Source organism: Podarcis cretensis, assembly GCF_951804945.1.
Source record: "Podarcis cretensis genome assembly, chromosome: 8".
Lineage (NCBI taxonomy): Eukaryota > Metazoa > Chordata > Lepidosauria > Squamata > Lacertidae > Podarcis > Podarcis cretensis.
The window spans coordinates 7,844,695-7,872,332 of NC_137177.1; the positions used below are offsets into that span (position 1 = coordinate 7,844,695).

General features: G+C 44.1%; 1 protein-coding gene across 4 annotated transcripts; it reads right to left on the minus strand.

The window, feature by feature from the left end:
- Window positions 1-226: 226 nt before the first annotated feature.
- Window positions 227-27,010, minus strand: MEIOSIN (meiosis initiator). Of its 4 annotated transcripts, none has more exons than XM_079985531.1 (14): window positions 26,907-27,010; window positions 23,880-23,959; window positions 22,369-22,459; window positions 22,060-22,159; window positions 21,123-21,251; window positions 20,437-20,661; window positions 19,839-19,962; window positions 17,607-17,707; window positions 16,179-16,325; window positions 14,795-14,871; window positions 13,610-13,729; window positions 6,289-6,545; window positions 3,154-3,243; window positions 227-1,949 (listed from the first exon to the last, which is right to left on the minus strand). In XM_079985531.1, the coding sequence occupies exons 2-14, from the start codon at window positions 23,957-23,959 to the stop codon at window positions 1,778-1,780; spliced, it is 1,713 nt and encodes a 570-aa protein (XP_079841657.1). In that variant the 5' UTR covers window positions 26,907-27,010; the 3' UTR covers window positions 227-1,777. The 4 variants fall into 4 exon arrangements, with proteins under 4 accessions (XP_079841657.1, XP_079841658.1, XP_079841656.1 ...); XM_079985532.1 differs by lacking the exon at window positions 26,907-27,010 and adding an exon at window positions 25,156-25,512; XM_079985530.1 differs by lacking the exon at window positions 26,907-27,010 and adding an exon at window positions 25,011-25,110 and having other exon boundaries at window positions 16,179-16,322.
- Window positions 27,011-27,638: the final 628 nt, after the last annotated feature.

A 27,638-nucleotide genomic window follows, 5' to 3' on the forward strand; every position in this document is an offset into this window, starting at 1 on the left:
GACTTGGCTAGAGGCAAGCAGGTTGTGACATGAGCCTACAGCATGTTTTAAATTGCCCAAAAGCAACTGTTTGAAAAACACAGGTGGCTGCTCCATGCACACCAGTTGCTGCTGCATGGAAAATTGATTGGCACAATTAATTCCTGGGCCCGAACAAGAAATATTCTGGGACCAGTTCTGAAAGGACCACAGGGAGGAGAGGCACAGAGGCACCAAAATGGTTATCTTATTTTAAAGCTAGCTTTTATTTTTAAATATAAATAGAGATGAGGACAAAACCTGCCAATAAATATATAAATACATAAATACAACTGTGGTAAAAGCCCATTCAAGCCTGCAACAGAATTTCAAACACAAACTGATTGTGAACAGGGGGAGGGATAATTTAAGAGGTGGGTAAAAGGATGGGTGACTGAGGTTTCCCCCCGGCAGGATGTAAACCAACTACCAATGTTGTATAGACACTCACTTCATAAGTACAATCTTCCTGACGCCCTACTTTCTCAATGTGAAGCACCCACCCTTGTTAGCTCAGTATCAAGTGAGCCTTTCTGACTCCCTTTCAACCACAGACCAAAGATATAGAATTGTTCCTTCCTCAAGATTTCTGTTGTACATGCCCATTGTGTCAGTGGGGACACAATGCTACCCAGAGCAAACTTCGAACTCATTCATTTGCTCCAGGTAAACAGCAAAGGAGCACATGAAGCAACTCACTACGTAACAAAGCACAAATTTGCTGTGGGGCAAACGAGTCCATGCGGACTTCAGAAATTGCATTTCATGCTGCAGCAAAATTTTCCTATGGACCTAAGGTACTAGGAACTAAACTGACTGGGCTGGATAAAACTTACTCCCTGAGCTAACCTCTGGTGAAGGGGATGGCGAGTTAAAATCTTTGGCAATAAATATGGACCTGGGGTTTTGAAAAACAGGCACCCAACTTTCCATTGTGCTAGACATGGTGCTAGTCAGGGTTAAAAAAACTTTTTTTAAAAAGCCACGCGGATCCTTTTTTCAAAATCAAACCCATTCATTTCAAATGGAGTAGTGCTCCTTGGCTAGGGGCAGGGAACTTGTGGCCCTCCGGATTTTGCTGGAGTGTAACTTCCATTATTCCTGACCATTTAGACATTTGCCTAGGACTAATGGGGGTTACAGGAACCAACAACAGGAGGAGGGTCACCGGTTCCCCACCCCTGTCCTAAGACAAAGGTTAAGTCCCATGTAAACTGCCAAAACTTCAGTTGGCCCAGCATGGTCCTACCACCCAGGCCCAGGGATTTCCCTTCCCCTTGCCAATGTCACTATCATTATGTTGCAAACCACCAGAGGCCAGCTTTGGTAGCCTTAAACACAGTGGAAACCGCTGTGGGTCTCTGGTGGCATATAACATAAAATGCATGTGGCTACTGGGAAAAGTCCACTTGTGTTTTACTTTCTCAGGAACCACCTTCTGGAAAGCTAGAGGCACAGCAGCTGATGTGGGGTGCAAGCAGCAGAAAGGAGCAGAAAATAGGGGAGTGTTTATGTGCTACAGGTGGCAACAAGGAAACTCCTGTCTCCTCCCTTGTTTTCTACACCCCCTACATTACTGTCCCAGCCAATGGGGTCCATGGAGCCCCTGTTGTCTGGCACATTGCTGGAAAGGGGGAGGGAGCACACACTTAATTGCAAACCCATCAGCTGGAAAATTCTGTAACCACTGATAACAGACCAGAGTAAGGGGCCATCTCTCCCATGAATGGATACGCCATTACCGTTACAATGCGAAGAGTCAGGGGATAAGCTTGAGTAAAGAGAGGTCACCAAAGGTCTGGGAGCCATGGAGGGATTTTTCAGCGAGCAGCATGTGGAAAGGTTTGGGTGGCTCTGGGTCCTCCTCCCCACTGGAGAAGTCGTCCCTCACGATGCGATTATTCAGGCGGCTGAACCGCCGAGCTTTCATGCTGGAAGAGATGCAACATAAAATGATAAGCTTATCACTCAAGTGGTTATTTCCGGCCGACAATTCATCTGTAATCGCCAGATTGCAGTGAACGCGGCACATAACGAAGCCACCATGTGATGGCTGCCATTACAATGTGACAAAAACAAGGCGATGTGAATTGGAACGCAAGGGAACTTGACTTATGCGGCTTGCCATGAAGCGACAGGGGGTGATAATCATAACATGACCCCCCTTTGTCGATTAATGAATGCCTGCTTTTAGAAAAATCAAATATAAATAAACACTCGTTAACCTCCCTGCGTGATGGAGATGATGCTGCACAGTGGATCATAACATGATAACAGCTCATATAACTGTTGTATGTGCTCAGGTTACCAAATGACAGAAGCACTTGGAATTGGAATCCCTTTCTTTTCATGGTTAAGTTCACAGGGAGATAGAAAGGCAATAGAAAAGCTCAGCTTCCTACCAAAAGGATCCAACACCCTGAGATATACATAGGAAGCTGCCTTAGACCAACCCTCACAATTTGTCTATCTAGCCCAGTACTGTCTACTCTGACTGGCAGCGGCTCTCCAGGGACTTTCCCATCCCCAGGGAGAATTCTCTGTGGCAGCCCCTTAAACTGGAGGATTCCCTCTCCACAGGGATTCACCCGTGCAGTTTTTCCTGGATGCTGAATCACAGAATGGTAGAGTTGGAAGGGAGCCGGAGGGTCATTCAGTCCAAACCTGCCTCCCCTCAATATGCAGGAATCTCAACACACGGTCCCCCATCCAATTTGAAACCATACCAGAACCTGCTTAACTTCTGCAAATGTACTTCCAGTTTTATCACTGCACCACTAGGAGGACTTTCTAAAGACTCGCCTGCTCACCCTGGCATTTGATGCCTGAGATAGACATTTTAGGACCCAGCCTAGTCTCTTGACTGCAATCTGTTTTAACTATTTTTAATACTGTATTTCCAAATCTTTGTAAGCTGCCCTGGGACCTCATGGTGACAGGGTGGTAAGGAAGCAACAACAACAACAACAACAGGTCCTTTTTAAACTGCAGGTGCTGGAGATTTATCCTGGACATTGGGCCTGGAGAACAGGAGCTCTATCACATCTGTGTCCTTGAACCAGTGCTGACCTAGAAACTGGACTACCCAAGGAACAGCCTCATGCCAGAGTGTGTTTTGATCAGCGCCAGACATACCAATATGGCTTCCGCTCTTGCTTCGTCATCATACGCCACAGCTGGGCCAACTCTCTCGTAGCAACTGTGGAGGCCATGCCTGGGCAAGCGCTGCCAAGAGAAAAGACGGTTTGGTCATCCAGATTCACAAGAGGCGGGCGCACGTGAGGCTTTGCCAACGTCCCCATGTTCCCTTAAGGTTTCAAGAGAAGCAGGTTGCCTTGGCAACCCCCTGCCAGGCTAGCCTTTTGCTCTCCATAGAGACCAGTGTTTAAAAACTAGCATGCGCACACACCTGAATGAAACCTAACCCCTCCCTCCCCACCCCCGCCCAAACACACAGCTTGCCAGCCCATGGCTGCAAGGAGCTTGCGCAGAATACCATATTTTTCGCCCTATAGGACGCACCGTCCCATAAGGCGCACCTAGTTTTTTGGGGGGGAAATAAAGGGAAAAAAATTATTTCCCCCCAGGCGCGGGGCTGGGGCGGGGGAGGCCCAAGCTTCCCCCGACCCCAGCCCCCAAACAGGCAGCTCTCTGCAAGCCGTGGGAGCCCAGCGCTGGCTCCCGCTGCTTGCTGAGAGGTCCGTGAAGCCTGGACGCGCTGATCTCAGTGAGCGCAGGCTTCGGCATGCAGGCAACTCTCCGCAAGCAGCGGGAGCGCTCCGACCCCTCTCGCTCTCCAGGCTTCAGCGAAAGCCTGCATTCACCCCATAGGACGCACACACATTTCCCCTTCATTTTGGGAGGGGAAAAAGTGCGTCCTATAGGGCGAAAAATACGGTATATTCTTCCCTTGAAGCACCTAGAATTTTATCATTAAATCAGCTAGCAGGCAACAGAAGAAGTGCAACCCAATCTAGGCCCGTTTCCAGAGACAGCTTGTGATGTTGCAATTTTCTTCTCCCTGGTTACAGGTCTTGATAAAATCATTGGCATCTCAGCTTTCATATAGGGGGGATTTAAAAATAAATGTATTCAGGGTGGCTGAGAAACACACAAGCACAGCCTATGCAGGTGCTGAGTCCTAGAAGTTGGGCCTTTAATACAAGTCTCAAATTCTTGACTAGGGGACAGATTTGTAATTGCAACAGAGAGTTGTGCAGTTGACAGATGCAAGGGTGATTGGAGTAGGAAAAAGTGTTCCCAGTAGTTGCCCCAACCCAATTATGGGAATCCCACCCACTGCACAGAACACTTTTTGGAAGCTTTGAACAGTTTACCTATTTGTTCAGGGTTAGGCTGGGAAAATTGACATTAAAATGTAAAAGTAAAGGGACCCCTGACCATTAGGTCCAGTCAAGACCGACTCTGGAGTTGCGGCGCTCATCTTGCTTTATTGGCCAAGGGAGCCGGTGTACAGCTTCCGGGTCATGTGGCCAGCATGACTAAGCTGCTTCGGCGAACCAGAACAGCGCACGGAAACGCCGTTTACCTTCCCGCCAGAGCGGTACCTATTTATCTACTTGCACTTTGACGTGCTTTCGAACTGCTAGGTTGGCAGGAGCAGGGACGGAGCAACGGGAGCTCACCCCGTCGCGGGGATTCGAACCGCCAAGCTTCTGATCAGCATGTCCTAGGCTCTGTGGTTTAACCCACAGCACCACTTGATTAAATATTATTCTGCTCTGTCGTGAAGGACAGAATCTGCACTGGGTGTTCAGAATGGGGCAGGCAAGAAAACTAAAACTGGAACAATGGGATATCAGTTCCTCCCAAGGCATGACAGGTAACAGCAACAACCAGGGGAAAGAAAGACATAACATCTTACGAGGTCAGGAAGAAACACCACAGACAGAATAATTTCCACCCACAGGAAGAACAGGGATATACCGGTAGTTTGAGCTCCTCACTTGTAGTTTTATAAATCATTTAATGAGTCAACACGAATAGAAGTCATTGATATTGCAGTTGTTGTATAAGGGATTATTATTATGACCTGAATGTAATGGAAATTAATGAGATTTTGGAACACAGAAAAAAATAATAATAATCAAATCTAGCACACGGGGTGGGGGGAGGCATTTTATCTAAATACAGTCGTACCTCGGCTCCCAAATACCGTATTTTTTGCACCATAACACTCACTTTTTTCCTCCTAGAAAGTAAGGGGAAATGTCTGTGCGTGTTATGGAGCGAATGCCTGCGGGTGGCGGAGGGGATCTGCTGCAGTCGTGAGCAGAGGATCCATGGTTCCCCTTCCTTCCCTCCTCCGTGGCTTGCTTTGAAACAGCAAAGCGGGAGAAGAGTCGCGGAGTGGGGAGGAGAGAGGGACAGAGAGCCTGCTTCTTTAAAGGAGCAAAGCAGGAGGGAAGAGGAGACTTCTCCCCTTATACCCCTCTTCTTCATTATTAGCAGCATCCTTCTCCACCCACCCAACGTGTGTTCCTTCTCCCCTTAAACTCCTCTCCTGCATTATTAGCAGCATCCTTCGCCACACACCCCACGCGTGTTCCTTGTCCCTTGAGTGCTTTTCCTTCCTTCCCCACTTAAAACGTGGTTACAAAGCACGGATCCACATGGATCCTCAGGATTTTTGCATTGGGCTACTCCAAACTCACTGTCAGATCACAGCATGAACCACAAAAATCATATATCCACTGTTTCGTTTAGAATATTTTTTTTTCTTGTTTTCCTCCTCTAAAAACTACGTGCGTGTTATGGTCTGGTGCGTGTTATAGAGCGAAAAATACGGTACCTTGGGAGTTGAACGTTTCAGCTCCTGAACGACTAAAAACCGGAAGTGAGTGTACCGGTTTTTGAACATTCTTTCGGAAGCCGAATGTCTGATGGGACTTCTATGGCTTTCAATTGGCTGCAGAAGGCGGGAGGCAGTTTTGAGATGAATGAGGATGAACCAATTTAAACTTAATCCAGGCAAGCCAGGGGGGGTGGGGTGGGGGTGGAGAAAGCTACCAGTTCAAGATGGATATCATGTGAAACTGGATGGGACTGCACTTCCCCTAATAGACCAAGTTTGCATTCTGGGCTTCCTCCTGGATACTATATTATTTGTGGAAGTACAGGTGGTGGCAAAGGGTGTCTTTTATGATCTTAAACTGAAAAGCCAGCTGCAATCCTAACTGGATATGGTGGATCTCGCTACAGGGATTCATGCCCTGGTTCCATAAGAGTTTGTTGCCCTCCAGTTCTCACCGGATGTAGTGCTTGCGGTTCAAGCGGCAGAACATGATGAAGCCGTTCACGCACTTCTTTTTCAGCTGCAGAGGAGATGAGCTGCTACGCTTCTCACAGGCTGCTGGCCGGCGCCTTTGCCTCCTGACCACCTTCTTCATCTTCTTCTGGCAGCTGACCTGAGATGGCCTCGCCCTCTTGGATGGTGGTGTCCAGGTGCTGTCGCTGTTCTCATCACTGGAAGACGCTGGGAATTCAGGCCTGGCGGTGGCTGTTTCCTGACAGGAGAAGGCGGAAGGGGAGTCAGGCTACTCAGAGCAGGAAGAGGCGTGTGGAATTGCGCCAACTGGTCCAAATGATCTGCACACCGCTGAGAGGTTTTACTACAATCTAGCGATGTGTAAATTTTGTTAAATAGAGTCGTACCTCGGAAGTCGAACAGAATCCATTCTGGAAGCTCGTTTGACTTCCAAAATGTTTGACTTCCAAAGAGCGGCCTCTGATTGGCTACAGGAAGCCCCTGCAGCCAATCAGAAGCCCCATCGGACATTCATTTTCCAAAAGAGCATTCGAAAACTGGAACACTCACTTCCGGTTTTCGATCATTCATGAGTCAAAACGTTTGACTCCCAAGGTGTTTGGGAGCCAAGGTACGACTGTAAATAAAAACAGAGTCTTACGATTCTTGAGCCTTTTTTCTGGGTAAGAAAAATCGTCTTACTGAATGAATTAAACCCCACTGTTCTTGGGGGGGGGGGGAGAATAACTTTGCTAATCTGACATCAAACACAAATAGAGTTCCCCTACCCAATTATGTCGCAGTTTTAAAGGTAAAGGTAAAGGTACCCCTGCCCGTACGGGCCAGTCTTGACAGACTCTGGGGTTGTGCGCCCATCTCACTTAAGAGGCCAGGGGCCAGCGCTGTCCGGAGACACTTCCGGGTCACGTGGCCAGCGTGACATCGCTGCTCTGGCGAGCCAGAGCCGCACACGGAAACGCCGTTTACCTTCCCGCTGGTAAGCGGTCCCTATTTATCTACTTGCACCCGGAGGTGCTTTCGAACTGCTAGGTTGGCAGGCGCTGGGACCGAGCAGCGGGAGCGCACCCCGCCGCAGGGATTCGAACCGCCGACCTTTCGATCGGCAAGCCCTAGGCGCTGAGGCTTTAACCCACAGCGCCACCTGCGTCGCAGTTTTAAGAGAACCCTAAAAACACAATGAACTGTATTTGACAACTGACTTCAGTTTCCTGTAAACAATATGAAATGGTACAGAAGTGCAAAATTATACAGGGCTAATATGTGGTGTTTGTAACAATCCCCAGTGTAAATTTCTGTAACAGGAGGTGGGAACCTTAGGTCTGGGGACCAAATGTACCACTCAAGGTTTCTCTCTATGGACCTTGGGACTTTCCCTAGGTTACAACTAACCCACAGTCATGCCCCTCTCAAGCCCTGCTCTGTACCCTCCTTGACTGTTTTTGCCTGGATGGAATGTGCCCTTGAACTTTGATAAAGCTTTCTGTTTGCCTGGAGGAAAGAGGAGTGTGTGTAATTAGGACTTCACTGACCCAAAATGACCTTTTAGTGGAGCCTCAAATTGAAAGAAGAATACAAGGTCGAAACAACAGAGAACGACCAAGTTCCTTATTTGGGATGAATAAATAGAAGCTGATGCCTTGCAGGTGGGGTGTGTGTGTGGATTAACTATATGACCCCCACTATATTTGATCTTTGCCTACATCCTTCTAATTTTGGCTAACCCTCTCGGTCTTTAAAACAACTATACTAACATACTAACTAAACTTTGAGTATTTAACAACAAAAGGTTTTTGAAAACGTAAGTGAAGTGAATAGTGGAAATAGGTATACTGAATTAAGAAAACGAAAGGTTTTGAAAGGGGGGAAACAAAAAAGAGGTTCAAAAAACAAAAAACAAAAAACAAAAGATAAAATTATAAAAAGAAAAAAAGGAAAAATAAAATAAATAAGATTGTGAGCCCCTTTGGGGAGAGAGAAACAACCCATAGGATGTCGGGGAAAGATACAAAAAAACCCGGAGGTACCCCGGTGGAAAGGAAGGTATCCCGGCATGAGGAGGTCAAAGATTTAGACATTCTATGGTTAAAAATCAAAGAAGAATTCAAGCAAAGGGAAGTACACATGGAAAACAAATTAGGAGAACTGCAGGAGCAAATAGATAACAAAATAGAAAGTGTTGTAGGGGAACTGACGAAAAAGATACAAGATCTCACAGTCAAATCAAAAATATTTGAAGAATCAAATAAAAGAACACAGAAAGATTTGAGGGACCAAAAGAAAGAAACTGAGAGGTTAAAGGATGAAATAAAAAGTTTAAATAAAACACAAGATCAACTGTGGGACAATCTAGCTATGACAGAACTGCGCCAAAAATATCTTAATTTAAAATTCAGAGGGATAGTAGAAGAAGCAAATGAAAATATAAGGGAAAGAATAGTCAAAGAACTTGCAAAATGGTTACAGATGGAAGAAGAGCAAGTAGCATATACTATAGAGAATGCCTTCAGAATAAGAGGGAAACCACAACAAAACAAATCAAAAAAAACCCCTGGAGATTGCTTGGTAATTTTTAATACCATTGAAATGAAGAATACAATATTAAAAACGAGCTTTAAAAGAAAGTTAGTGATTGGAGACCGTCCAATCATTATTTTCAAAGAAATTCCAGTTAGGATTCTTCGCAAAAGGGAAGGATATACTCAGCTGACAAGTGTGTTGAAAAGAAATGCAATCCAATATAAATGGGAATTCCCAGAAGGGGTTTCTTTCTATTACAAGAATAAAAAATTCAAGTTGACAGATACACTTGAAGCAGAAAAGTTCCTGAGAAGATACGAAAAAGATTTGGGTAGAGAGGAGGCAAGACAGCAAGGAGGTGACCTGGTTGTGGGGGGGGGGGCAGGGGGGGACGGAGCCGGGGGTGGGGGTGGGGGGTCAGAGGAGGAAACGGAGGATTCAAAGTCGGAGGAAGAAGAAGAAGGAGAAGGCAGAAAATCTAAAAGAAGGAATAATACCAGATTATAAAGCAGAAATAAGGATAAAGTGAACCTAGCAATAACCCAAAATGTCTCTTAAGTTTTTTTCGTGGAATGTGAACGGCTTTAACGATAAGCCCAAGAGAAATAAATTTGAAAAGATTATAAAGAAAAAAAACATTGATGTCATTTGTTGCCAAGAAACCCATGTTGCTAAAAAACACAAGCATATTCTAATAAATAAAAGGTTGGGAATAGAATTCATTAATTCAGATTCTAAGAAAAAGAGAGGAGTAGTAATTTATGCGAAAGAGAAATTAGAACCCAAACAAATATGCAAAGATGAGGAAGGAAGAATCTTAGGAATCCAAATTAATTACCAGGGAGAGAAAATAAATGTGGTAACAGTCTATGCCCCAAACTCAAATAGAATGGAGTTTTTTAAAAAATTGGAACAACTTTTATTAGATTTAGATAACAACAAACTAGTCCTACTTGGAGATTTAAACGCGGTGCCGACACCAGAATTAGATAGAAACACAAGGAAAAAAAATTTAAACCAAGGGAAATTACCAAAATCGTTTAATGATTTGGAAGAAAATCTGGACTTAATAGATATATGGAGATATAGAAACCCCACAACAAAACAATTTACACACTTCTCTGAACCACACCAGAGTTGGAGCAGACTGGATCAAATATGGATTTCGAGAGAATTAGTAATAAGAACGGAGAGATGTGAAATTTTACCCAGAACTTTATCGGATCACAGCCCAATAACATTACAATTAAAATGGAAGACCCAAGGTCTGTACAGATGGAGAATGAATGACTACCTATTTGAAAAAGAAGAAGTGATCGAAAAAGCAAAAACCACTATAAAAGATTATTTTGCTTTAAATATTAACAAAGAGACTGGAATAGATATAGTATGGGATGCCAGTAAGGCAGTGTTAAGGGGTCTTCTGATACAACAAAACTCCCAAAGAAAAAAGGCTAAGGAAAGAAAAAAAGAAGAATTAATCTTTCAACTGAAAGAATGTGAAAAAAATATGATAAAAAATCCAAAAGATGATTGCCATAAGCAACAATATAAAATGCTCCAAACACAATATTCAACATTAATAAGCCAAGAGGTTGAATGGGGAATAAAGTTAATGAAACAAAAGTTCTTCGAATCAGCAAATAAAATTGGAAAATTTCTGGCGTGGCAACTGAGGAAAAGAAGAAAATGTAGCATCATAAACAAAATAAAAGTAGATGACCAAGTTCTGGAAGATCCTAAAATAATAAAAAAGCACTTCCTTAAATTTTATATGAACTTATACAAAAGAGAAAAAGAAGATTTAACGAACATTATAAAATACCTAGAAGAAAATAGTCCAAAAAAAATAACAGAAGAAGAAAGAACCGCCTTAAACAGACCCATAAAAATAGAGGAAATTCGAGAAGCGATCAAGAGGATGAAATTAGGAAAAGCCCCAGGACCAGATGGTTTATCAGCTAAATATTACAAGGTCCTAGAGGAATATATAACACCAGTACTATGTGATGTTATGAATGAGATATTAAGAGGAGGAAAAATGCCAACATCCTGGAAAGAAGCCTACATTACCTTGATCCCAAAACCAGATTCAGATAAACTTAATATTAAGAATTACAGACCGATTTCACTACTGAACAATGATTATAAAATCTTTGCAGACATAATGGCACATAGACTTAAAAAATGTTTAATTAGCCTTATACACAGTGATCAGGCCGGCTTCCTTCCTAATAGACAAATAAAAGACAACATCAGACATACAATAGACATTATTGAATATCTAGAATGTCATAACGAAATCCCTGCCGCTTTAATGTTCGTTGACGCCGAGAAGGCTTTCGATAATGTCTCCTGGGGTTTTCTAATAAAATGTCTGGAAAAAACAGGGATAGAAGGCACATTCCTAGAAGGAGTTAGAGCAATATACACACAACAAAGAGCCAGATTAATTATAAATAACAACCTGACAGAACAGTTTGAAATAGCAAAAGGTACTCGACAGGGGTGCCCTCTATCACCGCTGCTGTTTATCATAGTCTTAGAGACAATTACAAATAAGATAAGGAAAACCCCAGAGATCCGTGGTATAAAAATCGGCGCGAATGAACATAAATTGAAAACATATGCAGATGACCTTATGTTGTCATTGGAAGAACCAAAGGAGAGCATCGGCAAAGTCATAAAATTACTAGAAGAATTTGGAAAACTATCGGGATTTAAATTGAACAAAGAAAAAACCAAAATAATGACTAAAAATATGAAAGAAGACATCATAAATGAGCTTGAAAGACAAACTGGAATTAAAATAACCAAAAAAGTAAAATATCTTGGAATTTGGATAACTATGAAAAATATAAATTTGATGGAAAATAATTATAAGAAAACATGGAAAGAGATAATGAAGGACTTGGATATATGGAACAGATTACACCTCTCGTGGTTGGGCAGAATGGCGGCAATTAAAATGAGTTTATTACCCAAATTACTCTTCTTATTCCAGAATATTCCAATAATTAGGGGAATTGCAATTTTTAAAGAATGGCAGAGACTACTTTCCAAATTTATTTGGCAGGGAAAAAGACCCAGAATTAAATTTAAATTGCTTACAGACCAAAGAGATAGGGGGGGTCTTGCGGTCCCAAATCTGAGGTTATATTATGAGGCCGCATGTCTTTGTTGGGTAAAAGACTGGATCGTCATAAAAAATAGAGAGATGTTAGATCTAGAGGGGTTTAACTTAAGATTCGGTTGGCACGCTTATCTATGGCGAGATAAGGGAAGGGTTCATAAAGGTTTTTCTAATCATATTTTCAGAGGGCCACTATTGGAAGTCTGGGAAAGGAATAAAAAATTGCTGGAGCAGAAGACACCCTGGTGGCTATCACCAATTGATATTTTAACAATTAAAAAATTAAACATTGAGGGGGAACGATGGACGTATGAGGACTTATTAACCAAAACAGAATCCGGGTGGAGGATTAGACCATACGAAGAAATAAAAAATAAGTTGACTGGTTGGATTCAATATCATCAAATAAATTCTATGTGGACGGAAGATAAAAAGATTGGAATAAATGAGAAAAAATCTAGATTCCAGATTGAAATAATAGAAAGTAAAACAAAATTACTATCAAAAATGTATAACCAGTTGCTTGAGTGGGACACCAAGGATGAGGAAGTAAAGGAGGTGATGGTGAGGTGGGCGGTAGATCTAGGGTATAATATAGAGTTTGATAAATGGAAGGCTTTATGGTGTAAAGATATGAACTTTTCAGCATGCACGACACTTAAGGAAAATATGTACAAGATGATGTACAGATGGTATATAACGCCGATAAAATTGCATAAAATTTATAGAACAGGCGACAAACTGTGTTGGAAATGTAAGAGTAAAGAGGGCGAATTTATTCACATGTGGTGGACGTGCGAGATTCTCAAAAAATTCTGGGAATCTATCTATAATGAATTAAAAAAAATTTTCAAATATACGTTTGTTAAAAAACCTGAAACCTTCCTGCTGGGGATAATTGGCAAAGATATTAAAGAAGAAGATAGAACCCTTCTTCAATACGCAACAGCGGCCGCTAGAACCCTCATAGCACAGTACTGGAAAACAGCAAAAACCCCAACATTAAAGGAGTGGCAATTTAAATTAATGGATTACTTAGAATTGGCAAAATTGACTCAGAAAATAAGAAATCAAAAAAGTACAAAATTTAGTAATGAATGGGATAAATTTAGAATATATATGGAAATAGAGACAAGGGGAAAATCAAAATGTTAATCAGAAATATAGATGTATTTTTTTTTTTAAAAAAAAAAACACAGTAGGCATGAGATAACGCTTACTACGTTATAAATTTTATTTTGGAATAGATACAGCAGAAAGATAATTAAGATAACATTATCCGAAATCGAGATAAAGGGAAGTCGATCAATGTTGTTGTAAAATTAATGTTGTGTTGTTTAAGTTGTAAAATTAATGTTGTGTTGTTAAAGTTGTGTTGTTTATGTTGTACGTATTTTATGTTCTTTTTCTTTTCTTTTTTTTTCTTTTCTTTTTATGTTTATTTCATTTACTTTTGTCTGTTGTATGTCTGTGAAATATAGTTATGCAAAACCTAATAAAAATATTTAAAAAAAAAAAAAAAAAACTATATGACCCCCAAATGTATAGGAGAATTCATGAACCAGTCAATCACACTAGACTCCAATAATGGAAGAGGAGGTTCCCCAACACACACAAAGTTAACACACCCATTTCTACAACCTTCTTCTCACCTCTTGAAGATACTGTTTGTTCCATAAAGATGTTCTCCCATTTATTCGTGACACGGGGCTGGAATTGCTTTTACCTGTTTCATTGTAGGAAAGGTAGCAGTGATCCAGTGTGAATGCCGACTGCAAGAGGCGAAGGAAGAAATTAGAGGTGGGGACCTTTGCAGACAGAATCTTAAAAGGGGAGGTGGTGCACAGAAAGATAGATTATAATTAAAGCAGTTTTTCTTTGAAAACAGAGATGTGTTTTCTATCGCCGCAATATGATTCTAGACTAGATTCCACCAGCCCTTAATTCCTTGAAATTAAACCGCATAGTTTGGCCCAGAGCAATGTAACTGCTCATGGGGTGCAAACGCATTGGACAACTACAGAGACTGTATCACAAACCACATAAATCAGAGAGATGGGTGTATTCGGACAGAAATAAAATGAATATTTAGATTACTACACATACGTCATTGCTAGGCAGGCCCGTTTGCAAGTACAGTGGTACCTCGGGTTAAGTATTTAATTCGTTCCGGAAGTCCGTTCTTAACCTGAACTGTTCTTAACCTGAGGTGAAAACAAAGGGAATGACTACTTAACTGGGCCACTGTTTTTGGATAGGCACCTAAGTGCCCATCCCCAGGGGATGTCACAAGAGGCCCCATCATCACCTTTTCCAGGAACTGCACCCTGAAAAGAAGCCATAATGACCACAGGACGAGAGAGAAAAGTTTTTCTCCCTCTCTCATAACGCTAGAACTGGGAACATCCAGTGAAGCTGCATGTTGCAAGATTCTAAACAGACTAAAGGAAGTACCGTATTTATAAGATGCACCAGACCACAAGACGCACCTTGTTTTTGGAGGAGGAAAACAAGAAAAGAAATATTCTGAATCGCAGAAGCCAGAAGAAGCAAGAGGCATTGCTGCGCAGTGAAAGCAGCAATCCCTCTTGCTGTTCTGGCTTCTGGGATAGCTGCGCAGCCTGCATTCGCTCCATAAGACGCACACACATTTCCACTTACTTTTTAGGAGGGGAAAAGTGAGTCTTATAGAGCAAAGAATATGGTATTTCTTCGCACAGTGCGTAGTTAAATTTTGGAACTCACTCTCACAAGGTGTATTGATGGCTCAACTTGGTATGAAATATGGAGGAAATGGATGAATGAATATACATAAAGCTGAGGGGCAATGCACTTACCTTTCTCAAGAGGGTTCCTGAAAGGGCCTGAGAAAAACTGCTAGACTGAGGGGACAGATACACATCTTCAAATAACACTGCAGGATAACAAACAAGGTTCCACTAAATCTCAAGCAAGCACTTTCAAAGAAGGTTATCCACGTATCCTCATCTCAGGTGAAATTCATCCCAAACTCAAAGCAGGTGCGGAAGCAATCAAGTTCCAGATTTTTTATTTGCTCTCAGGTTTCCCTCTGCCTGTCTCTCAGCGTGTCACAATTTACCCAAATGTAAATCCTATCCTAAAGGGTAATATTGTGACTGTTGGTGACCTTCGAAGCAATGAAATCTACTGTAGAGGACTGTGAAGTATCCAAGACACCGTTGAGCTGCATTCTGAACATGAGAAATGCTCAGTGGTAGAATTACATACACTATGTCCGTATAATTCTGCGGAGGCGCAGCGCTGCATTTCATTAACCGCCAATGCAAAACAACCTTGTAGCTCAGCACAATTGTTTCAGGAGAAGACAGAACCATCTCTCACCAATCAACATAATGGCTTCTTATTTGTGAAGCAACACATCAAGGGGAGAATGTGGCAAATGCCGCATGTCATTTAATTACACAAAAACAGATTTCTCTGTTGCTCCTCCAGAGTATAAGAGGCGGAGGAAGAGATTGGGCCAATCAGATGCATTGGGCCAATCCTAAAGCACACAGAGATATTTATTTGGAGGAGCCAGATGGAATAGTTTATTTTGTACGCTATGGTGGTAATTCTGCAGTCAGGGATTTGCCTTCTATCCATGCATATATTTAATATTTAATGGAGAAGAGAAAGATGCTTTGTGTTACACATAGTTTTCATCGGAAGATACAACTGTGCACTCTCTTCTAAAATAAGTTGATAGTGGATGGCTGCCTTAGTGGCCTGAAAATCCCAATTTCTCCCCAGTAAAATGTTCAGCCCTTATAGCTGCAGAGATAAGCTTATAAAATGGTAAGTAGTACTTTTAAAAATACTGTATATATATATTGGAAACTAGAAAAGGGGGAGAGGAATGATTAAGACTTCCAGAGACCGGGGGGTGGGTGGGATAGGATTAAGGGTTCTCCATACTTAAATAATATATTCTGTTTGTTTAAATAGGTTTTCATTAGTACAGACTTTGGATTCTCCCCTGCCTCACTTATTTATTTTTTGTAAATAACATGAAGCATTTTCTTGCATTTCTGGCTAAAGCAATTTCTTCTAGGAGCTACCCTGCCTTTGAAAAACACTGTGTATAAAACTGATTTCACAGGAAAGGCGATGTGCCTACTAACCCCTCCTTGCAGGGACAGGAAGAGGAGACACTTGGAGCAAGAGGCACAGCTAGACCACTCCTTCCTGCAACTTTACCTGGGGAAAGCTCATCCTGGCTGCCGTGGAGGATATGCCTAGGAAGCAGCCGAGCAGGAGAGGTGAAAAGTGAAGGGCTCAGCCCCAAATCCGAGCAAGTGTTGCTCTGGGCCTCAATCCGAGGGGAACATAGCTGCATGCTTCCTGCTAAGAAAAGAGAGAGAGATTTTGTGTCCCGTTTCTGGAAGACTGTTGAATATTGGCAGACGGCAACCGCAGTGCAAAGCATCTGATGCCTGCCTCTCAATGGCATTTCAGTTGCAATTGTAGCAGGAACCCCCCACCCCAATCATTCAGTTTGTACAAACCTCACACACACTCACACTCACACACTACATACACTACGCTTCTGTTATAAATTCATAGAAAATCAACCATACATCGGTTTTGCACTGTTCCACTTTTATTTTACTCCATGAAGGAAGGACTACAAAATGGGGAAGGTTTGATACAGGGCAGCCATAATCCCTTCACCATCCCAGCACATCCACAGGAGCCCTGCCCAGTTGCTATGCCAACCCTGATGGTCCTAGACAAAAGACAATCAAGATCACAAAGAACTTGCATATGGGAGTGGATTCAGTATGGACTGAAACAAAGGACAATGATCAGATCTTCCCTCTGGGGGCAGGAAACTGCCAACTCCCCTTTGTCTCCTGGAAGTGACTCATGGGGAGGGGGAGAGAAGGGAACCAGCCAGGTGACAGGACACTCAGGTTACCACTGCAACTCCTCCCTCAACCCCTTCTTTCTGTAATGTATGCATGATGTTTCTGGGGGTGAGCTTGACCAACAGGATGGGAATTTCAAAAGTTTTTATAAGACCTTGCACACCATTTTTCTGTGTCTTTCCTCTCTCCTGCAAGTGAAGGGAACACCCTGTTGCAACAGTTCAATAAAGGCCAAGCCTACAGGCTGCTGATTTGCTCCAATTTACTCTGGTTGGTGTCTTTACTTTTTGTCCAAGGGAGCCCTCAGATTTTTCCGTTAACACAATCCTAAACACTGGGGAAGTAAATCCCATTGGATTTAAAACAAAATAAAAAAATTCCTTCCAGTAGCACCTTAAAGACCAACTAAGTTAGTTCTAGGTATGAGCTTTCGTTTGCATGCACACTTCTTCAGATACACTGAAACAGAAGTCACCAGACCCTTCTATATAGTGAGAAGGTGGGGAGGGGTATTACTCAGAAGGGTGGTGGGAATGGGTGATTGGCAGATAGCTGTGATGAGCCTGTTGTGGCAGACCAACACGGCTACCTATCTGTAACTGGAACCATTGGATTTAGTGGGGCTGGTTCCAAGCAGACACGCTCAGGAGCACACGGCATTTTGCAGCCCTGCAGCTTCCCTGAATCAAAGCCCCAGCACCCTGCCCTCCAGCAATGCCTTTTCCTGGGCCTTTCCACAGCTTTGCTTGCAGCTCACCGTGGGAACTGTTCACTGGGGACTGGGTGGAGAGCCAAGGGCTGTCTCTGGATGCTTCTTCCTCTTCTTCCTCACAAGAATAATAATGCACAAGCTCTTGCCTGAAAGAATAGAGAGGGTGGCCAAGGCAGTCAAGGGGTGCTAGAGCAAAATTTTAGGATGCCAGCAGTAAAAAAAAGAGCATATTGGAGATGGTGGGAGGTGGGGTGGAGATGGGACCCAAGAGATACAAGGTCCTGAGTTGGGCCTACAGAATATTTTGAACACCCCTTTCTTTCTTTTGTTTCTTTTTATTTGCATTTCTGATAGATTTCAACACAAGAAACGAAACAAAAAATCCCAAAAGTAATAGAAAATAGGAAAAAGAAAAACAAAATAAAAAAATTCCTTCCAGTAGCACCTTAAAGACCAACTAAGTTAGTTCTTGGTATGAGCTTTCGTGTGCATGCACACAGGAAAAAGAAAATTACATATTACATATTATATTACACCAGTCATTGACAGACTTCCCTTCCTCTCCTTCCATGGATCCTTTATCTTTCACTTCCTCTCGCGTTTTCTTAGTTTCCCCAATCTTTCTCTGCTCCTCCTGTTAAGCTCTAGTTCTAACTTAACGCTGCTGAAAATATTATTATCCTGCTAGGCCATGGGTAGGCAAACTAAGGCCCGGGGGCCGGATCAGGCCCAATCGCCTTCTAAATCCGGCCCAAATCAGCGTGTTTTTACATGAGTAGAATGTGTGCTTTTATTTAAAATGCATCTCTGGATTATTTGTGGAGCATAGGAATTCGTTCATCCCCCCTCCCCCCCCAAAAAAATATAGTCCAGCCCTCCACAAAGTCTGAGGGACAGTGGACCGGCCCCCTGCTGAAAAAGTTTGTTGACGCCTGTGCTAGGCTAATTGTCAGGTTATAATAAACTTTCATATAATCAATAAATAATATCCAGTCCTCCTTACATCTTTTATCATTTTATTTTCTTATTCTAGTGGTCATGCCTGCTAATTCCGCATATTCTAACGGTTTGAGATGCCCTTCTTCTTTCGTTGGTACCTTATCTGTTTTCCATTTTTGTCCTAGTAACACACCTCGCCTGCTGACTCTTGCATAGGGCTGGGCAATATATTGATATATCATCCAAAACTGGTTTGAAGTCCAATTATCGTGATATCAGTTTCATAATTATTGACCTGGCAATGTATTGCAAATCGTATGTGTGTGTGATGCAAACATCACACATGTGTGACGAACCATGAAGCCAACCTATGCTTCTACATAGCTCCATACTTCAGACATGGTGATATGTCAATATATTGCAATGCTTAAAAGTAAGGGTAAAGAGGGAACCCTGACTGTTAGGTCCAGTCGCGGACGACTCTGGGGTTGCAGCGCTCATCTCGCTTTATTGGCCGAGGGAGCCAGCATACAGCTTCTGGGTCATGTGGCCAGCATGACTAAGCCGCTTCTGGCGAACCAGAGCAGTGCACGGAAATGCTGTTTACCTTCCCGCTGGAGGGGCACCTATTTATCTACTTGCACTTTGACGTGCTTTCGAACTGCTAGGTTGGCAGGAGCTGGGACCGAGCAAGAGGCGCTCACCCTGTCGCGGGGATTCGAACCGCCGAGCTTCTGATCGGCAAGTCCTAGGCTCTGTGGTTTAATCCATAGTCCCATTGCAATGTTTAGCTGGTGATATATCATGATGTTGAAAACCAGGTATCGCCCAGCCCTACTTTTTGCCTCTGCATAGTTCATCCTTATTTCAGACATAGTGATATTATTGGTATATCACAATGTTTAGCTGATGACATATTGCGATTTTGAAAACCAGAAATCGCCCAGCTGTACACTTGCGAAAGAGGCCAGGCACAGCCAAATGGGAGTGAGCAGTTTAGGTGGATAGTTGGAGATTTCAGAGGCAAAGTGCCAGGCCAAAACATTCCTCTTCTCCTCCCAGGCCTTTGGCTAATTAAACAATCTGTGGCAGGTATTTTTGTTTGTTTGTTTGTTTCTATGTTATGCATTTTTGTGCTTTTATATGGCTTTGTGATCCTCAGATGAAAGGTGATACAGAAATCCAATAAAGCCTATACTTATGGCTCTCCAGCCCCTGCCCAGTTCGAAACATAAGGTCTTTGTCAAAAATGAGTTCCAGACCAGAGGTCTGCTTCAAGCTACTCCCTCGTGGGAACTCAACTTTACAAGCTGCCAATTATCCACTCTCTGCTCCTACCCCATTGGTGAATATCCAGGTTCTTCAGAATACTGACGCAGCTCTTCGTACGCTACTTGTGATGCACACACAGAAAACACATCTCCATCCTTGCTTTCTTCTTGGCTGCGACCCAAGTTCCAGTCTGCCAGTAACAGTGACAATGGGAAGGGAAGGGGAGAGTTGTTAGAAACTTTGCAGAACCCATTCACTCCATCCTCTGTGAGCTACAGAAAGAGAGTTTTATTACAGCCAAGTACGGCTAGGAACAGCACGCAAAGAACAGCTCCTGGTGGCCTCTCCCCAAGGTTAAGGGCTCCATTTCAAGGTCTGATAAAAGTCCAAACCTGAATTTCCTTTAGAAACAACTGATATAAACTGGACTGCAGATCCCCCCCCCAGGTTAATCTTTAATATACTGGACACAGGGGGAGGCTGTGGAAGACAGGAGTGCCTGGCGTGCTCTGGTCCATGGGGTCACGAAAAGTCGGACACGACTAAACAACATCAGCCTCACTTTGGTTACCATCGTGCCCTTGTTCTTCGTTAAAATCTTTACACAAAAACCGTCCAGAAAGCAACGAGGAAACCACCCCTGCAGCACGGAACGGGGCTCCACCTTTGGTGATGTCCAGAAAGGGAGCGCTTGCAGGCCGGTAATATTCTGACACTGGAACTTGGAAGCTGGGAAAGAAAGGAGATTGCTTCTGGGAGGACGAAAGGAGCGCAGACACCTCTTCCACGGCAGACATGCTCTCCTCTCTGCGCATGTCAGCTTGGGAAGGGCCCTTCCCAGTCTCCAAAGCAAGGCACTTGCACACTTTTTTGCTCACCCCTCGCCGCTCTGCAAAAACAAGTGACACAAGCTTTATTGAGAAGAGTCTCAGCTATCGCAGTCACTTGCTCTGTGGCATCAGGCGCATTTGCTAAGTAAAGGTGAGACTCTTATGCCCACGTGGAGCAGAAACATAAGGGAACCTCAGAAGCCTTGCAGGTCCATCTGTAGCCTCAAACTTCATTGGTTCAAGAGCCCCCTCCCTCCAATACATGCTGCCCTTCTCTGAGATTGGACACATAGACCAAGTAAACTGCTTTGCCCTCTTAGCCGTGCAGGGCAGGTACTCCTTCTCCACATTACCCCCACTCCAAAAGCAAAAGGCACATGGCACCCAATCCGCAGGGTTGGTGGGGAGGGGTCTGCTGCAGCCTGTCTTGGGAAGGTAGGAGAAAAGAAAGGCCTAACAGATTGAAGCACATAACGCAAGAGGTTGCAGAACGCAGCACTTGCAGGATCCTTTCTGCTACCTGATTTGCGAGTGCGTCTCCTCTTCCTAGGTTTCTTGCAGACGCCCAGAGGCTTGGTTTTCTTTGCTCGTGGTGTGGCTTCTCTTTGTCCTCTCTTCAGGGCAGATGCCGCCATCTGCTCAGACCCTCCTGTTTTCATAAAAGAGATAATTGTCCATAAAGGTCTTTCAGACTTTTCTATCCTCTACATTAGCTGACCCCAACATGCCTTCACTCCCTTGCTTCCACTTATTTCTCTACCTTTCCCCCCATTCCACCCTTGTTATTCTAATCTTTCCACCGGTACTCTTTGTCCAAAAAGCCGAAATCACACTTTCCATCCCTCAAGTGTCCCCCTTTTGCCCTTACATTGGAATCTTTTACTTCCTGGCTCCTCATTAAATACCCAATAAAAACTCATCTTTTCATCACATCATTCCCTAAACTGACTTCCTATCTCTATATTACGGTCCCCTTTCTTTGGTCCTCAACCACTGCATAGGTTGCAAGTCTGAAGGCAAGGCTTGTTTTCTTTATTTTTTTATTTATGTACATTTACTAGGTTATGTAGGTGCTCTAATCTAAAAAAATGGATTGTGTTAATTCTAGAACCAGAAAAATCCACATTCTGCTGAAGGCATAAACTCACACAAGCTCATTTGTAACCCAGAAGAAAAGAGCAAACTTCTGCTTGGTCACTAGGAGGCAGTTCTTACCACAGGAGTTCAGGAGAGAGACTATTTGCAATCTTGCATTATAAGCTGCCTCAATTCACTCCTTAGCTCCTTTTGGGCAGTCATTCTCATATTACTCCCCCACCCTTCCCAGACAGATATCTGTGTCCGATTAATTAACCCTTTTGTGGCCGCATACCTTTCTTTGTTCTTAATCCAGAACACTTGCAACATAACTTGTTAAGTTTTGCTGCCTTCTCTGCCTCCCTTTGGTGCTGTATTACCTTTCTGTTCTCCGCAACGGACCTGGAGAACCGATCTGGCCGTATCAACGCTCGCCTGCAAATGTTCAATGTAGTGGAGGACCCGGAGGAGAATTTCTTTCTGTTTCAAGTCAGACAATCCAAAGCAAATGAGAGGAAATAAAAAGAGGAATGTTTGCAATTCCTACCAGTGTAAAATTTGGGCGCAGCAACACCACAAGGCCCCATGTGCGACACATATTAAACTCTCTGAAGAGCCAGGGCCAATTTTCAACTGTACAAATCAGAAAGCTTCTTTGAATGCACACGGTAAATTCTGCAGTACAGTACCTTTGTCAGCCTCTTGCAGCTACTCCGCATAGGGATGGGCAACATCTGAGCCAGTTCTTTAAGTGTGCTGGTATAGTTATTGCATTTTCTTCTGTTGAGAATTAAAGGAAGGAGTCAGACACTTCCTTCAAAAGTCAGTTGGTAATTTTTAATATTATTTTAAAATGCTGATGCTTGCTATCTTTTAATAGCTAAGAATAAAATGATGATAACAAAGCAGAAAACAAAATCTCATTATTCATGTAGAGGCAGTTCTGCATATAGTGCTGTGGAGCAAAGCAACCTTCAGATACACATTATTAACTCTGCAATCCTATCCTAGATATATGTTTCCATAGAATACCTCCCCACCCCCCATGTTCAATTGGACTTACTCCCAGTGAAGTGTGTAGAGACCACCCTTTTGTTGAAGCCAGGTGTGGGTCTGCTCAGTGCATAAACTTCCTGGGCTCTGGGAATAAGGCACCAGGCAGCTGCCTCCTTGGCTCTTGGAACCCGTAGGAGCACTGTGCCTCCCTCACTAAGCCAGGCAGAAGCTTCCTGGACTTTGGGAAGGAGGCACCAGACTTTAATACTCTAATTTACAGGGGACATTTAGGGGACTAGCCTAGTCCCCCTGACCACAAGCCACTGGTGAGAGGTGTGGGCGGGCCACCAACTTTTGGGCTCACACAAAGCATCGTTGAAATTCTAAAGTCCGCCCCTGCATGTAAATGCCACTTTGGGCTCCAGGATGGAATTAAGAGTGGGATGTAACTGCGAGAAAATAAATACCGTATTTTTTGCTCCATAAGACGCACCTTTTTCCTCTTAAAATCTAAGGGGAAATGTCTGTGCGTCTTATGGAGCGAATGTGTGGTCACTGGGGCTGGAGGGGGGGGAACCCGGGCTTCACCCGCCAGCCCCGACCTGCCTGCTCTTTGGGGCTGTCGGCGGAGGAAAGCCGGGCTTCCTCCACTGCCAGCCCCAAAGATCAGGCAGGTCAGGGAGCAGCGGAAAGGCTGCCCCAGAAGCCAGAACAGCTAGAGAGAGCGCTGCACAGCGCTCCCTCTAGCTGTTTTAGCATCTGCCTTAGCGGCGCAAAGCCTCCACAGGGCAGTGGGGAGCCTTCATCCCGCTGCCCTGGGGAGGCTTTGCACAGCTATCCCTGGCTTTTGCGGGAGGTGGGGGAAGGGACAGAGCAAGGCTATCTCATTTCCGCCACCTCCCGCAAAAGCCCCCAAGAGCCGCATTTTTTTTTTCTTGAATTCCCCCCCCCCCACAAAAAAAAGTAGGTGCACCCTATGGTCAGGTGCACCTTATGGAGCAAACAATACGGTAGATTGATAGGTAGCACTTTAATTCTGACTCTCACGGCCCTCCAGATGTTGCACTACAATGCCCATTGTTCCTGACCATTGGCCATGCTGACTGGGGCTGATGGAGTTGAGAGCCCAAGGGCCTCCCGAGCGCCACAGGTCTCCCATCCCTGATGTAGGGTTTCAAGCTGTTTTCTTCCTCCCGCCCCTTACCTGTCACCAGAATTCTGTTGGGAATTCTTGCTGTTTGGCTGCAACTCCTCAGAGCAAACACATCCAATCTGGTCCCGCATCTATAACAGAGAAAGGTGAGGGGTGTGAGAGAGAAATACTGTTAATTCCTGATGCAGAAAAAAGGAGGTGAAGAGAGTGGGGGTGGGAATTAATCTACAGGGAAAGGGGAAAGGGTTGGGGTACAAGGAATGGAAAAACGGAACTGGGAAGCACATTATATTTGCTGTATATCCGCCGGAGCCAGAATGCAGCTTTTCCAGCAGGGAGAACAAATACTGTACAGAGCACTTGCTCAATATAAAAAAGACTTGCCCAACTAGTGAGCCAGAAAACTGATAAAAGCCCAAGAACCTCAAACTGTGGGTGGCAAAAAGTGTTTTTCATTTATTTTACTGGACCAATAACATAACATCACTGTCAGGCAGCCATTTTAAGAGTCAGGCTTGCTCCCTCCCTTCCGAAGAACAATGCTTAACTCCGATCAAAACATATACAGCCTTTATAATCTAATGTTAATAATGAAAGGCAAAATATACAGTATTGCCATTTACTGTCATTGAGGAGGAAAGGGAGAGTTAGCTTTTACAAGCATGTCCTGAAAGTCTGAATACGTTTACAGATGGGGTCCACTTCAAAATGTTTGAAAAGCAATGTGTTAGGGGCCTGGGGAGCTATGATAAGAGGACCATTGTCAAACATTTTGCCGGTTACAATATATAGCTGGTGTGCCAAAACTGGCCCGGAAGGTCAAATTGGGCAAGCCTGACCTAAAATGTATTCCTTGCAAAGATCCTAGTGAGAGAAGACTACATCAAAACTCTCATATCAGGTCAAAAGGCAAGCTATTGCCTTGCTTCCATTTTAGGTTCTGGGGAAGAAAAATTGACAATGTAATATATTCTGGGGGGAACTAAATTATCAAAGGGAAAGACAGGAAAATGAAAATTCCATGGCAACAAAAGTAGAAGAGCAGCAATAAGAGAGGAACTTTCATGAACTTCTGATTTTTAGAAGACATCTGAAGGCAGCCCTGTTTAGGGAGGAGACTTTTTTTGAGGGAGATGATGAGAGGCTCCCTGGGTCACGATGGGATATCAAGGGTCACTTAACTGAAATTTGGGGGCAGGTAAATTCTGACAGTGTTTGTGTTGGCATCACCTATTCAGTGGCAATGGGAAGGGATCTGCCAGAGGCAGCAATGGTCTACCACTGATGGGTCTGTTGCTGTTGTTGTTGTTATTTATTGAATTGAGACCTGATTTAAGATGGCTCACGACAGCAGCGCTACCACCATATAAATTTATGGCAAAACAAGAAGTGGGTCCCCAAAACCACGTTTGGGTGAAAGATGGATCGAGGCTCAGATGGATAAAGATGACTGGGGGTCTAGAAGGGCTTCAATATAGCATCTGTAGCAGCAACTTCCATTGGGTGCCATGTGGGGCAGAGGTAAGTTTTTAACACGGCAAGGAAATCCTCAAGATTTTGGGTCGAATGGAGAGAAGGGATCTGGGGATTAACTGAGGTGGGGGCCTCTTCCATGAAATTGAGGTTGCACGCGCGCTGGTCACGTTTCAGTATTTGATACCCGCATTTGACCTTTGAAGAAAAATTAGAAGAATTATATGGGATTAGTGTCGACCATGGCAAACTATGGCAAGTTCTTAAAGAAATGGGAGTGCCTGATCACCTCATCTGTCTCCTGAGAAATCTCTATGTGGGACAAGAAGCTACAGTTAGAACTGGATATGGAACAACTGACTGGTTCAAAATTGGGAAAGGAGTACGACAAGGCTGCATTTTGTCTCCCGGCTTATTTAACTTATATGCAGAATTCATCATGCGAAAGGCTGGGCTGGATGAATCCCTAGCTGGAATTAAGATTGCCAGAAGAAATATCAACAACCTCAGATATGCAGATGACACAACCTTGATGGCAGAAAGTGAGGAGGAATTAAAGAACCTTTTATTGAGGGTGAAAGAGGAGAGTGCAAAATATGGTCTGAAGCTCAACATCAAAAAAACGAAGATCATGGCTACTGGTCCCATCACCTCCTGGCAAATAGAAGGGGAAGAAATGGAGGCAGTGAGAGATTTTACTTTCTTGGGCTCCATGATCACTGCAGATGGTGACAGCAGCCACGAAATTAAAAGACGCCTGCTTCTTGGGAGAAGGGCAATGGCAGGCCTAGACAGCATCTTGAGAAGTAGAGACATCACCTTGCCAACAAAGGTCCGTATAGTTAAAGCTATGGTTTTCCAAGTAGTGATGTATGGAAGTGAGAGCTGGACCATAAAGAAGGCTGATCGCCGAAGAATTGATGCTTTTGAATTATGGTGCTGGAGGAGACTCTTGAGAGTCCCATGGACTGCAAGAAGATCAAACCTCTCCATACTGAAGGAAATCAGCCCTGAGTGCTCACTGGAAGGACAGATCCTGAAGCTGAGGCTCCAGTACTTTGGCCACCTCATGAGAAGAGAAGACTCCCTGGAAAAGACCCTGATGTTGGGCAAGATGGAGGGCACAAGGAGAAGGGGGCGACAGAGGACGAGATGGCGGGACAGTGTTTTCGAGGTTACCAGCATGAGTTTGACCAAACTGGGGGAGGCAGTGGAAGACAGGAGTGCCTGGCGTGCTCTGGTCCAGGGGGTCATGAAGAGGCGGACACGACTAAACGACTAAACAACAACAACAAGCAAGACCCATGCTGAGGCCCAGAGCGGGGGGGGGGGGAAATTATGGGGTGTGTGCCTTGGGGGCCGTGTTTCCAAAATGTAATGTGAGGGGTGGGGTGAGGAACTAAAAAAAGCGGGTTATATTGAATTGCGAAGGAAAGGTGGGAGTTTGAGGGAGAAGAGAAGTTACTGAGGAGAATCTAAAGCTCTCCAGTGATGGTGGTATTAATAAAAGGCGTTAATTGAGGTTAAGAGTGGGCAGAATATTCCACCCACCCCCATCCCACCAAAAAAAAAAGCCCCTTCTCCAATCTGTCCCCTCAGGGATACCTTCGCTCACAACCAAGCAAAGGGAAGGCGGGGCTGGAGGGGGAGGGGAAAGCGCGCGCTCGCTTCAGCCCGCGAAATTCAGCGCAGGGAAGGAGAGAGAGCGCACGCGCGAGAGAGAGAGAGAGAGAGCGCAAGACCCAAATGCCATCGGCGGCATTTTCCCGAGAGGGAAGGGGCGGGGCCTGCGGAACGGCAAGGCGGACGTTCTGATTGGTGAACTCGACGGGAGGAGGCGGAGCGCGTGAGGAAGCTTTACAAATCGAGGGAGGAAGAGAGGGAGCGAAGCGCCCCTTCAAAAATCCCCCCCCACCGGCCCTCAGTGAGCGCCAGAGAGCATGCGCCGATCTCTGACGCATGCCCAGTTGCCTCCGCTGAAGGCACCGGAAGCGTTTCCCTTTTCCCTCACTCGCTGGAGCAAGTGAGAACAAGCCAGGCTCCTAATTTCTTTATTTTTTTGAAAGGACGCCGGTCTTGTTGCTGTGCTGAAGCCTATTGCTCCCTTTTTATCGCTAGGGAAAAGCTTCACATGTTGCCTCATATGCTTGTCTCCACACACAAACCCAAAGAAAGAAAGAAAAAAAGAAAGAAAGAAAGAGAAAGAAAGAAAAGAAAATATAAATCACAGTGGGTGTGATGATTATCGTTTTATTAATCACCTGCCGCCTCAAGGGGGTTCACACACAATATAGGATAATTAAAAACCCGTTTAAAATGCAAAAAAAAACCAAACAT